At 31.8% G+C, this 12,801-nt stretch overlaps 1 protein-coding gene across 1 annotated transcript in view; it reads right to left on the reverse strand.

Moving 5' to 3' along the window:
- Positions 1 to 12,801, reverse strand: part of ERBB4 (erb-b2 receptor tyrosine kinase 4) — a 462,722-nt gene that overhangs the window by 37,650 nt on the left and 412,271 nt on the right. Inside the window, exons 23-26 of the mRNA XM_019656860.1 lie at positions 12,108 to 12,183; positions 8,976 to 9,122; positions 6,236 to 6,333; positions 4,673 to 4,843 (exon numbers count right to left, since the gene is read on the reverse strand). Of these exons, the coding sequence (XP_019512405.1) occupies positions 4,673 to 4,843; positions 6,236 to 6,333; positions 8,976 to 9,122; positions 12,108 to 12,183 (492 nt within the window). The remainder of the gene's footprint in view (positions 1 to 4,672; positions 4,844 to 6,235; positions 6,334 to 8,975; positions 9,123 to 12,107; positions 12,184 to 12,801) is intronic.

The following is a 12,801-nucleotide window of genomic DNA, read 5'->3' on the forward strand; positions in this document are numbered from 1 at the left end:
GTCATTCTATTTTAAGGTTTTTTAAATTAGAAAAAGCTTATAGGTGTTCTAGTACAGTCTTCTCATCATTGAAGTGAAGAAACTGAATCTGATTAAGTGATATGACCAAGGCTGAAATATCAGAGTTGGATCTAGAATGTGACATTCCTGATAATTAATGTAGGGTGTTTTGTTTTTTCTTTTGTCCAATTACCAGTAAGTGAATTAAAAGTGTTCATTCCATAATTAGCAAGAAGTTTAATAGCAACTTGTTATTTTAGGAATATAGACTCCATGTGGGACCATTGATAGCTGGACTCAGTTTCTAGCTCTGCCCTTTATCATTTGTAAGTTACCTAAGCTATCCACAGCTCAATTTTTTTAACTCCTAAAATGGCAAAAATATTGGCACCAACTTTATGAAATAGTCAATATAAAACACTTACCATAGTACCTGAGTTATAGTAAACACTCAATAATTTTAGCTGATATTATTATTACTATTCTTTTTTATTATTTCATAAAATAAAAGATCATGGTTTTCATTTCTTGAACTATAAAGACAAACCCAATTGAAACACTCATATTTTCAAATGTCATTGTTGAGAATGACATCGTTTCTGCATTGTCGTTTTGCTTGAATTTCTACTAGTTTACACATCATTAGAAACACAAATAGCATGATGTTATAATATAAATCCTATAGTGGAAACCAACATTTTCTTTTATTTCTATTTTTAAGTGATGAATTAGTAAAAATCTCAAAGGTAATTATAATATGTATGGTAACCTTACTAAAATATATTTATCAAATTTACTAAATCTAACCTCAGGGAAATGTGATAGTGGTACAAAATAAAGGATATAAAGCCACATATTCTAAGTAGTCAAATATATGGCGTACCCTTAATTATTTAGAAATTGATCAAATTTCTAAGATATCAAACTCTTATTTTCTTCATCCTTCACTTCTGACTATGTTTTATCCATGTTTCCCATTTATGTACCCATCCTGGGAGAGAGAGAGCAAAAAAGAGGAGGAAAACTGCAAATTTGTTAATATAGTTATTCCTTAGTAGATGGGAAAGACGTGGAAAAGCTTAAATTGTAATGATAGATCTGTTGTGGGTCACCAGTTCCACCAACATGCAGCAGCTACAATTTCTCTGTCTTCTCCTGGCCTGGATAATTGGGAGTTGGCTGATATGTTTTGAAAGAGGTAGGAGACTTAATCTTTAAAACTACTCATTACAAATGACTGAATAATTCTGCAACAATTGTAATTATGTCATCCTCTACAAAAATGCATTCAGGTTTTTATATTAAATTAACCTTTATAATATTAAAGCCAAAATATCTTTAGCCACATTAATTTATTGTCTATTCATTGCTGCTGCATTTAATATACAATTCATTATGCCAAACACAAATCTAGGTAACTCAGAAACAAAACAAAACTTTTCCACATTAACAGAAAAAAAATTATGCAGAAATTGTAAAACTGTATTGAACATTTAGTTGAAATATTGGGCAAAATGCATTAAATCAATAAATCAAGAGAGAAGAAAGGCAGTAATAGAACCTAAAACTCATTAATAGACTGACTATACAGACAGACAATGGGCAGATTATCTATCAAAATAGAAGTCTAACCCACCACTTAACAGCATCTTGCTCAGGAAACCGTATCTATGGTACACAGCCCAGGAAGCCATTCCGCTATGTCAGACTTGCAGAAAGCCAGACTGCCATCTCGAGTAACAATCCCGGAAGCTACACAATAACTTTTGTAACAATTGGCCCCAAATGGCCAGGAGTTGATTAATAATAAACAGCTTCTAATTTTTGTTCCCACTTTTAACTTAGGACCCGATACAGCCAAATATATACCCCTAACTAATCACATAGGATGCCCCACTTCTATGTGAGCCCACTCACAGCTTCCCCACACCAACAGCCTCCATTCAGGCCTACCCGAAGCCTTCCCTTGTCTCCCTATAACGTTTTCTCACTCCTTGTCTGCCTTTGAGTCTTTGCCAAAACACAAGTGATGGTGGCTGATGCTGTTGATATAATACAAGCTCTGAATAAGGAATTTTTGCTTCTCTCCTTTGCTTGGTCTTCAACTAAATGTCCTTGGGTGATTCTAAAGAAAGGGTAATAAATGTGTATGAACAGATATTCTTGCTTCTTTTAAAAATCAATTGCCTAACAATCATATGAAATAAATACTATTGTGTTTATTTCACAAATGAGGAAACAAAGCATAGAGTTATTCAGAACATTACCTAAAGCTCCTCAGATAGTGAGCAGTCTACTTTTAAAAACAGAAGTACTCTTTTTTTTTAAATTTCAAAGTCCAACAAATATTCTGAAGAAACGCCTCATTAAAATTCACTTTAAGATATTCCTTTACCACATAATTTATCCACAGAACCTAAATTTGAAGTAACTTGTTTTCTAACTATAACATAACATAAATTACCCTCATAGATAAGAATGGGGGGTGAAGCATTTTCCCATATTAAAAATTACCATGAAAGTTACATAAAGCCAGATTGAAAAAACAAAGGAACAAACAAACAAAAAAAAAACAGGATACTGTAGGTGACTAATAAAACTTTTTAATACCTGAAAATAAAAGTGATATTTAAGCACGATGTCTTTAATAAGGACTTGAAAAAGTAAAAAGAATTCCACAGATAATATTGTTTAAATAATAATGTGGAATAAGCAATGATGACTAAAGGCCAAATAATTTCTCATGTGGCTTCTACTTTGTTTCACTAATTCCATTTAGTTAAGTCAAACCTTTATTAAGAATTCCTTGCACTGAGCATGAATTAAAATAAAGAGAAAGTTGGAATTTGAGAATTCTTATGAAAGAAAGAGATTGAAGCTCTTGGCCTTCATAGCATTTCATATTAAAGAAATTTCCTTGAAATTTCCCTGTGTTAATAACAAGTAATACATCTGTCACATAAAATTATAAATATCCAAGGTATAATTTGGCCATTTTGCTAAGTGTACAGACAAAAGTGCCTCCTTTATATACCTTAAAGACTGGTCCTTCCCATAAACAACAGACTGATGGTCAATATCTACAGTTGATTTAATTTTTAAATATTTTAGTTATATCTCCTCCCAACTGGGATGCAAGGCATGTTTTTCATAGAAAATAAAATGTAATTGAGGTCTCCATCTTTGCCTCTTTCTTTATCAGATCTTCTAAAAGGGGGTGAATGGACAAAAGGTATGGGGCAGATTGGGGGATGACTTGATAAGAAAATCACCTGGGAAATTTCCCAAACAACATGTTGAAGTTGATACAAAGAAAAACAACCATTTCATGAAAATAACGTGTTCTAATAACTTTGAAGCAATAGTATGTGTAGTAGAGACAGACTGCATATATTAGAATCCTGTTCTTCCCTTGGCTGTGTGACATCTGTTCTATTACTTAACTTTGTGATGTTCCCTCATTTTAAAGATGGGAATAATAATAATAGAATCTCATGGGATAGGTGCAAGGATGAAGAGACTTACGTATGTGTTGGCACATGGGGAAAACTTTATTATTGCTGTCAATCTGAAACAAAGCAAATAGCTTTTTTTTTAGAGAATGAGCAGGGTGAGTGTTTTATTATGCTATAGCCAAGACAAATAGAATGATGTTTACTCCACCAACTATAACAGTCTTGGATGGAAGACAAGACTAAGAGAAAAGACTTGCTCCTTCGAAAAATATTGAATATCCTGTTTATATTATCCTGTAATATCCTGATTACAGGGATTATTGTATTCCTCTATGCTCCATAACAGCCAATGGACACCTGATTACAATACTTACGATGCTGTGCTCTGTCTCCATATCTGTGTGACTCTTTCATTTACCTGGGCACCTCCTGAAGGCAAGAGTCACATCAAAATTCTTTGAATCTCAAGTGTCTAATAATACCTCACATGCAGAGATACTCAATACATGTTGAATGGCTGACGGATGTATTTTAAAAACAAAAACAAATGAGCATAAGGATTGAAAGTTTTCAGAGAAAGAATGGTATGTATGCATATAGCATGGGCTTAATATGTTAAATGAAATGTAAATTCTTTTCAGCAATTTCTTTCGAAACCTAAATCTATGTCTTAGAAATGATTCAGCAGTCCTCCCAATAGGATGAATTTACTTCAAAGATTGCACAGTTTTCTGTTTCTAGTGCAATTTGACAGAAAATATTGAATGTCCCTTAAGTGAGTGAAAGAGAGTTGTATTTGTATTACTCTTGACTAGTAAGGTATGTCATCTTATTAAGAAAGAAAAGTAGGAAGCCTATCTTGGTAAGCAATTTCATTTGTTTATAAACATGCACCATTTTATTCGCCTGACTTGGTTTTAGATTTTTTAAATTAAGATTTGTTTTAACTTACTTAAGATGAAGAAAATGTTTCTCCTTTTGAAATCTTGAAGATATTTCAGAGGGCATATTATATTGTCCATGCTTTACTTCCAAAATTAACCATATGTGGCAAGCTAGTCATATCTTTTGTTGGTAAGGTGTATGGTGTGTTTCTAATCTAGCAATCATGCTGATTTGTGCTGTATAATTGTTTTGTGAGTTTAGTGCTTAAAATATATTTACATGATTTCACTTGTCAGAAATAATATGATACTTGGTATATAATTCCTTCTTACCCTATTGGAATCAATTCTTGCTCTGGAAGTATAGATGGGAGGCGGGATGTTGAAAGCCTGAGGAACCAGGTATTCTTCGGCATCCATCATATCTTCTAAATCCTCTTCGTCCAAGAGATTCTGAAAGAACTTGCTGTCATTTGGACTGGGAAGCTTCATACGATCATCACCCTAAAGGATTGCCCATGAAGGAACATAAAAACATGATTTTTTTTCCCTTTATCTTAATAGGAGGCCTTTGCAGTAAATTTATATAGGGTCAAAACAAATGGTTGAAAATTCATGCACTCATTTAAAAAATAATAAATCTTCAGCATAACTGCCAGCCACAAAGAAGCCTATAATATGCTCAGATAGGATAAGGTAAGATAAATTAATTTAATACAAGAAGAATATGAGCAATGTCATTACAGATAAATAAGCAGAATGCTATGGATGTTTTGAGGGAGGCAAAATAGCTATCAGATCTGAGAATAAAGGTAGGCTTCATCTGCAGCATGGTGTTTGGGCTCTGACTTTCAGCATAAATAATAAAGGGCAATTGGTTTATCAATCTTTATTTTTTTGGTTGATTTGGTGGAGTAGAGGTATCAGGACACATGGGCTCCATGGTTTGTTCTGTAGAATAACATTGTTGAAGTAATAGCATTTGATATCACAGCACAGGTGGCTCATGACACAAATGGGGGTGGGAGACACACCAAAAGTCTTGTTATATCCTTTCTTTACTCATCTATTTCTGAAATATATACATTCTTTAAAGTTATGTGATTGTTTGGTGAACAATTTTTTTATGAAACTTAATTTGGCATCAAGATAGTTGGAAATTGTTATCTTCTAAAACCTAGCTTTCATCTTTATGTCAGACTATTGATATGAAGATAAAGCTACTTTGTTACACTGAGGAAACTTAATTCAGTGTAAGCCAAGGTCTGTGTTTTTATGGCTTAAATAAAACCATTACAGAGAAACATATTACAATTTTTAAATTATCCAATCCTCTTTCTCTAGTGTCCAATATAAAATGTTCTTTTGACCTATTATTTGATTCATATGTACAGCAATGCATTTGCATCTGAGTAATGTACACCTCTCAAAACAATACAAAACATATTTACAAATATTTATCTTGGAAATTAAATGTCAATATATCAAAACTTTTAATTCATTGTCTTCAACCATGGACAAGTTAAAAAGAACAGTCCATCTTCCTTTTATTCTGAAAGGGAAGATTATAATAATGAACATGAGTTATACATAATGTTAATGAAAAGCAGAGTGCTAAAGCCTTGTCTGAGTATAAAGGCCTTTCATGTATATGAATATTCATAATTATTGGCCATTCAATAGCAGAGACACTTGAATATTAAGGGAAGGTGCTTGGAATTGTTCTGACATTAAGTAAAAGGCTCTTTTCCATAAGTCATTCCACATCATGTTCTGCTTAGTAAATCTATTTGTGAGTGGTGACATCCACAGTTTCAAAATCCCGAAAGTATCCATATTTTGAAGTGAGTTTGTCATTGGAAAATTTTTTAAAAAGTCTGACTCAAATACACTAACCTGAATAACTAGATATCTTTGAGGGTCTCGAGCCATCCTGGAAAATTCAGCAGCCAGTTCCTTAAATTTAGGTCTACTGTCAGCATCGATCATCCAACCTAGAAATTCACATGCAATAAAAGTCATTATATTCATAATTAGGAAGAAGTGTGATGTAAAATTTATGAAAATATAGGTTCAGTTCAAATAATATTGTTTTAATAATAATGATCTGAAAATAAAGGAAGCTAACGAAAGAAACAATCCAATACCTGAATTTCTATCTAAATCAGTTTGTTGACACTCATAACTAAATGCAATATACTACAGAATAAAAAACTTTTTATTTTGCTGCTCTAACATAAAATTAATTTTTCTTCCTAGAAAACATAACCTAGGCTAACTATATATTAACCTACAGAATTTCAGATCTTTTTTCTTAGGTATGGAGATCATTTTCTTTTAAAACTTTTCTTTGATGGTTATAGAAGAGATGATTGGAATATAATTTATCATTTTCTAATCAGGAGTGAGATGCAGTAATGTCACTCATACTACAATAATAGAATAAAAATGTAATAATAGTAATAATAATTGTTCACAATGTGGTACACCAGCACAAAGCGGGGGGAGAAAGAATAGAAAGCAACTTTCATATGTTACATTTTTTCTGGTGGCAAAGAAAACCACAGCAACAAACTAATGCAAAGTGATTGGTAATATTTGTTCAGCAACAGCCATTAGCTTGTCTTAGTATTAGCCTTTCCAGCATAAAAATAACATCAGCAATTTTCAATGTGTGTATTATTATTTAGCTGGGAATCTAGGTGAAGTAGGTCTTATCTCCCCAGGCTCTGTTTAGCTGATGAGATGACATGAATAAAAGCAATAAGTTTGCCTTGATGTTTCTTTCCAAATGACCCTTTTCTTAGATATTAAAACACCTAAAAGCAAGGTAAAACTTCCTATTAGACAAAATGTTTTCCTAATTTTTCATTATTTCATCAGGGTAGCTACATGAAATATCTAAATCATCCCTTATGCTAGTTATGGGATCAAGTTATATAATGCATTCATGTTTTTAAACTTTCCTCCATAGAGGCCTAGTGAACAATGTTTGAGCCGATAAAGCAAGAACACTGTTTCTCTTTTTTCTCAAAGTTCAATTTTTATTCTTGTGCTGGAAGTCTATGAGTGTCACTTTATATATCATTTATTTCACCCAAAATTTTTTTCTCTCCTGACAAAGTTGAAATGTTTATAGTCTATATATTGGGTTGTTGGAAAAATCATGACGCATTTTGGCAATGAAAAACAGAGAAAAAAGACATCATGATTTTTCCGACAACCCAATAAATACATCCACTGAGAGAAACATTTTTTTTAAATACTGTTGATGCCAAGATGATAATAAGAAGATAGGTGTTTCTAGAACTATTGGAACCAAAAAAGGTTAACTTTGCAGTGAGTATCGGTTTCTTTCTAACTAAATATTGAGTAAATAGAGCTATGCTTAGAGAAAAGGGCATGCTGACCTGAACTGGAAAACACATTTTTATTTCTTCCCTCACTGTCAGAATGTATCACACATGTCATGAATATAAATCTGGGTAGACCTGGGTCCAAAGTCTCTTATTAATAAGATGCTTATTCACCTTCACCAGTTTGTTTCTTTGCTAACCCTGTGCAATTCAAAAGGAGAAAACCTCAGATTATACTAGAAAGATTGCTGAATGTTAATCTCACTTAAATTAAGTCAGAAACTCCAGAGACTTTTCTAATTCTGTTTAAATTAAGAGGCTAGACTTCCAAAACACATTCATAAGACATATGCATCTGGGGCATAGAAAGGAGAAAAAAATGTAAGAGACTTAGATGTAAACAAATGATCAAATTGGAAAAAAATAAACATTCATAATCTTTCTAGTTCAAAGTAGACTCATGTCTTCCCCCTACCCATTTTGTCCAGCTAATTCCCTGGTAAAATTATTTCTACTTAATTCATTTTTTAAAACTATCACTTTCTAGCTTTCTTTATTTTTAATCTGCTATTTTCCTATAAAATTACTAACATTGTTGTGACTAATTACATCTCTTTATGAAAGACAACTCAATTGTCATAGAAATGATAAGAATCAAAGTGAAATAAACAAAAAGAGCAAGAGTCACATAATTTGACTTCATAGCACAGAAGCATGATGTTGCTTCATATTAACAATAAGCAGAACAAACACAGGTGTTTACATGCTCCTTTCCTATCTATTTTTGAACTTTTAAATTTTTCAATGTACAGAAACCTTATACAGGTAGATTAATCTGTACCAGCACTTTAGTAAGAATGATGATGGGATTTCTTTTTAGGGGGCCAGATGGACTCATGTCTTGTGGGGGAGACCACTTCATAGGTGGTGTAGAGGCCTGACCACTGCACAGTATTTCTGAAGCTGATGTTGAATAATATTGTACGTCAACTATAATTATATATACATATAGTCACGGGATGTGGCGTAGAGTGTGGGAATGGAGTCAATGGAATTGTAATAGATAAGCATGATATCGGGGGTGGGAGGGCAGTGGATGGTGGGGGGGTTGTCACTTTGTGAGGGGTGAAAAGGATAATTATTGCATTGTTTTGTACACCTGAAACAACAACAACTACTACTACTACTACTACTACTACTACTACTACTACTACTACTACTACAACTACTACTACTAAAAGAATGATGATGGTAATGACAAAGTTATTTTGCAGTCTTACATTTGACCATGACCATATAAACGTCGATAGTGCAGATAGGAGGCTGGGGCAAACGTTCTCCTTTCTCTAATAAATCAGGAATTTCTCGGGTTGGAATTCCATCGTAGGGTTTTCCTCCAAAGGTCATCAGTTCCCATATAGTGACACCTAAATTGGAGAGCAAATTCTTAGATAAGCACACTAACCACATACTTTGAACACATCAGTGATATATGCCAGTGGCAAAGGAATGCTGCCGAGACAGCAATCAAAAATAGTCCAAAGAAAGGCTCTTCTGGTTCCTTCCTATATCTATTACGAGAAGCCCAAAGACAAAATCTTTGTGAGAAATTCAATTTTCCTATTATTGTCTTGAATTCTTTTAATGCGTAGCAGAGTCAATTCAGAGTGGATATCAGAATACTGAATGTGTTCCCCATTTCTAACTTAAAAATTATTCTAAAGTTTGCTGACTCAAGTTAAGTTTTATGATATCACATTAGAATCTATAAAATAATTTATCTACTATATACATGTGTATTCAGCATCAAGTAAACATGATTGCAGATAAGATCTGATACTGACTAAATCTGAAGTTAACAGCTTTGTATTTAAAACCCTAAAGGCTAACCTGGGCTCCTGAATGATTACATTATGTTGTGGTAAATAATTGTGGTCTCTTTTTAACTAACATAAAGAGAACAAGTGGAATAAAACTGATTCATTTCTTTAGCACATGAAAGCCTGAGTGAATAATGATTTATACGTAAGATATAATACACATGAAGTGGGCGTCAGAAAATTGAACTAGTGGCACAATTTAACTGATCTATATTAAATCCTACTTTACTTTGCATATTAAAGAATGCTCCATAGAACCAATGATTATAATTCGGTGTCCATGAGACAGGCTGGAACAAGTTAAGGTGTGAATAACTGTTCATTTCTATTCAGTCAGTCATATTTACAGAATATGTATTTAATGAGAGATTGTATTAATTTACCTATGCAGTTATATAAAAAAAGAATGAATACTCTCACATCTCTATCAAAACTTCTAACACAAGCAAGATACAAAGCAATTACAGATCAAAATGATAGAAGCTATAATAAATGAAAACATAAATACAAAAACAAAAACAGAAACATCGAAACTCCACTTTTGCCAACAACAATCTAATTCTGTCTTTGCAGAAGTGATGACAAGATGGGGTTTAACAGAGATGATTTTATGTAGAAGGACAATTTCAGGAAAACTAAATCAGAAACATCCTCAAAACTTACAATTCTGTTATTTTAAGATATAAACCATAGCTGATGCATATTTATTTTTATAAAAATAAAGATGCACCCAGTGGCGATTTTCCACAAAGCTGAACTACAAATAAGATTATGTATCTGTCTCTTCCTAGTATGCCTTTGAAATTGATGATATCGTAAAAATCTTTAAATGCTTTATGGGTATGGGTTGATGACTTGGGCTATGTCTCAAAACAGAGATCTATCTATCTATCATCTATCATCTGTATATCTTTATATTTTTATTGAGTAGCTCCCTGAGATTTTGCAACTGAACATGAAGATAAACATTATAACCTGAGTAACAGGATTTTCCCCCATAGATATAGTTTACTATTAAAAATGCTATGGCACTGCCAACATTTACTTTACTTCTTATGTTAGTGGTCATTCAAAATTTGCCTGCAGCCAATTGTTACATTAATTCAGGGAAACATAAGTAGAAAAAAGGGGGAGATAATATATAAATCTAGCATGTAAAATATAATATATAAACCTATCCATATGACAACTTATATAACATAACAAGACATGATATAATATGATATGATTAATATAATATAATATAATATAATATATCATATATCATATAATATAATATGATATAAAAATGCTTATCTACATACTCTATATCACATGGTATATATATATACATATATCATATATAATATATATGATAAATTTATTTTTCTATTTAGTTCTTACAGTTTAACAACTGAGTTTGTCAAGTATTCCCCTGTATTGATCTAAATCGCAAACACACAACCCTTGCATTTTAAGCCGAGTAGACTACATGACACCCTCATGGAAATTTAATGCCTCCCATGGCATATATGTGGGGGGGCGCAGAAAACCACTTTGTAGAAATGTCTAAAATTTTAAAGATAAATTATACTTTTTTACATAAGAGGTATAGTAAGTTCTTTAGTGATTAATTTTTTAAATTATTTTCTCTAAAAATTAAAAGAAAATATAAAACTAAGCTTAAATTTGAGTAAAATAAATCCTACTATGATTTTAAGTCCTCCCATTGACTTTTTCATTAATGGGCAACATGCTTTTAATTTGTAAGAAATGCTAGTTTTATAGGGTGTGTTTATATTAAAAAGGTATTGATTGATTCTTACTAATACCTGGATAGACTTAAGTTATAAAAAGTCTGACAGACTCATCTCAACAACTGAATTACACGCAATTAAATATATTTTCTTAATTTAAAAAATCACTCTTTTCTAGTTCATATTATTCACTCTGTAGTATATCTGTGTACTCCAAAGTATTTTGTAAATTAAAATAAAAGCTGCAATTAGAAATCTTTTTTCTCATCTCTCCCCTCACATTTATTACTCTACCTTACTATTTTCAGTAATTGTTCTTTATTATAACAATAATCTCCATTTTCTTACTAGAGAAAAGAAATTCCCACAAGAAAAAAAAAGTTCTTACTTTTTAACATTCATTGCATTTAAAGTTATGTTTTCAATGAGTTGCTGAAAATTATAGCCATGACATACTATGGAATTGTACCTAAACTAAAGTTGGCTGTTTTTGGTTGTCAAAATTATCAAATTATTTGAGAATTTGCTATCAAACCAAAGATTATGGTAGACAATTCAACCAAGATATTAATATATTACATTTTAGGGAAGCAAGAAATAACCAAAATGGCAGGTTACAATAGTATTTAGAATTTTTTTTGTTAATGGAAGAGTAAAAAGTTAATTGCATTAGAAAATGAGGCTTGTAAATAGGTATTTTCAACACAATAAAATAATTTGGGTTAAGATATTTTACATGAACCTAATATATTTATTTTTGCCTTAAAAGCCTTAATTCACAGGAAGATTTATTTACCATAGCTCCAAACGTCACTCTGATGGGTGAATTTCCTATAGTGTATACACTCCAGAGCCATCCATTTAATTGGCATCTATAGGGAAATAAGAAATGAAAACTTTATCGTTATATAAAAAGTATTTCTATATTTATTTCCTAAATATGAGTCTTTAGACTGCCTCAGTTATACTTTTGAGTGTGTATAGAAAATATAAATATGTTATTTTTCAATACAGGGAACAAATGAATTGAAATTTATAAACTTCATAAAGTGAATTAATCTAATGATATATTCATTTTTTTAAAAATCTTCAACAGTGAAAAGTAAAATAATAGAATAAGTATCACTTTTTATAGTTCTTAATGTTCAGTAATTAATTTACTAGTTAATATTATGACTTAACAATTCTAAACATCTAGCATGTATTCTAAAAATTATACTTTTTCCCCAAAGTGAGATTCCTTATATTCTTGGTTATCCCTTTTTACCCTCAGACAAATGTCTGACCACCAGTAAAATGGACCCTTTCTATACTTGCCTCTCCCTTCTCCTCTTATGTAATTTGGTCACTAAAACATGTAAAATAATGAATCCCAAGTTAACCTTGCTTTGTTCCTCTTCCACAAATGATCCCCCTCATCTTGGTTAGCCAGTATTGAAAATATGTACCAGTTTCAATATAGGAATTATATGAAAGAATGTGAGAGAATC

This window comes from Hipposideros armiger, unplaced genomic scaffold (assembly GCF_001890085.2).
Source record: "Hipposideros armiger isolate ML-2016 unplaced genomic scaffold, ASM189008v1 scaffold_268, whole genome shotgun sequence".
NCBI lineage: Eukaryota > Metazoa > Chordata > Mammalia > Chiroptera > Hipposideridae > Hipposideros > Hipposideros armiger.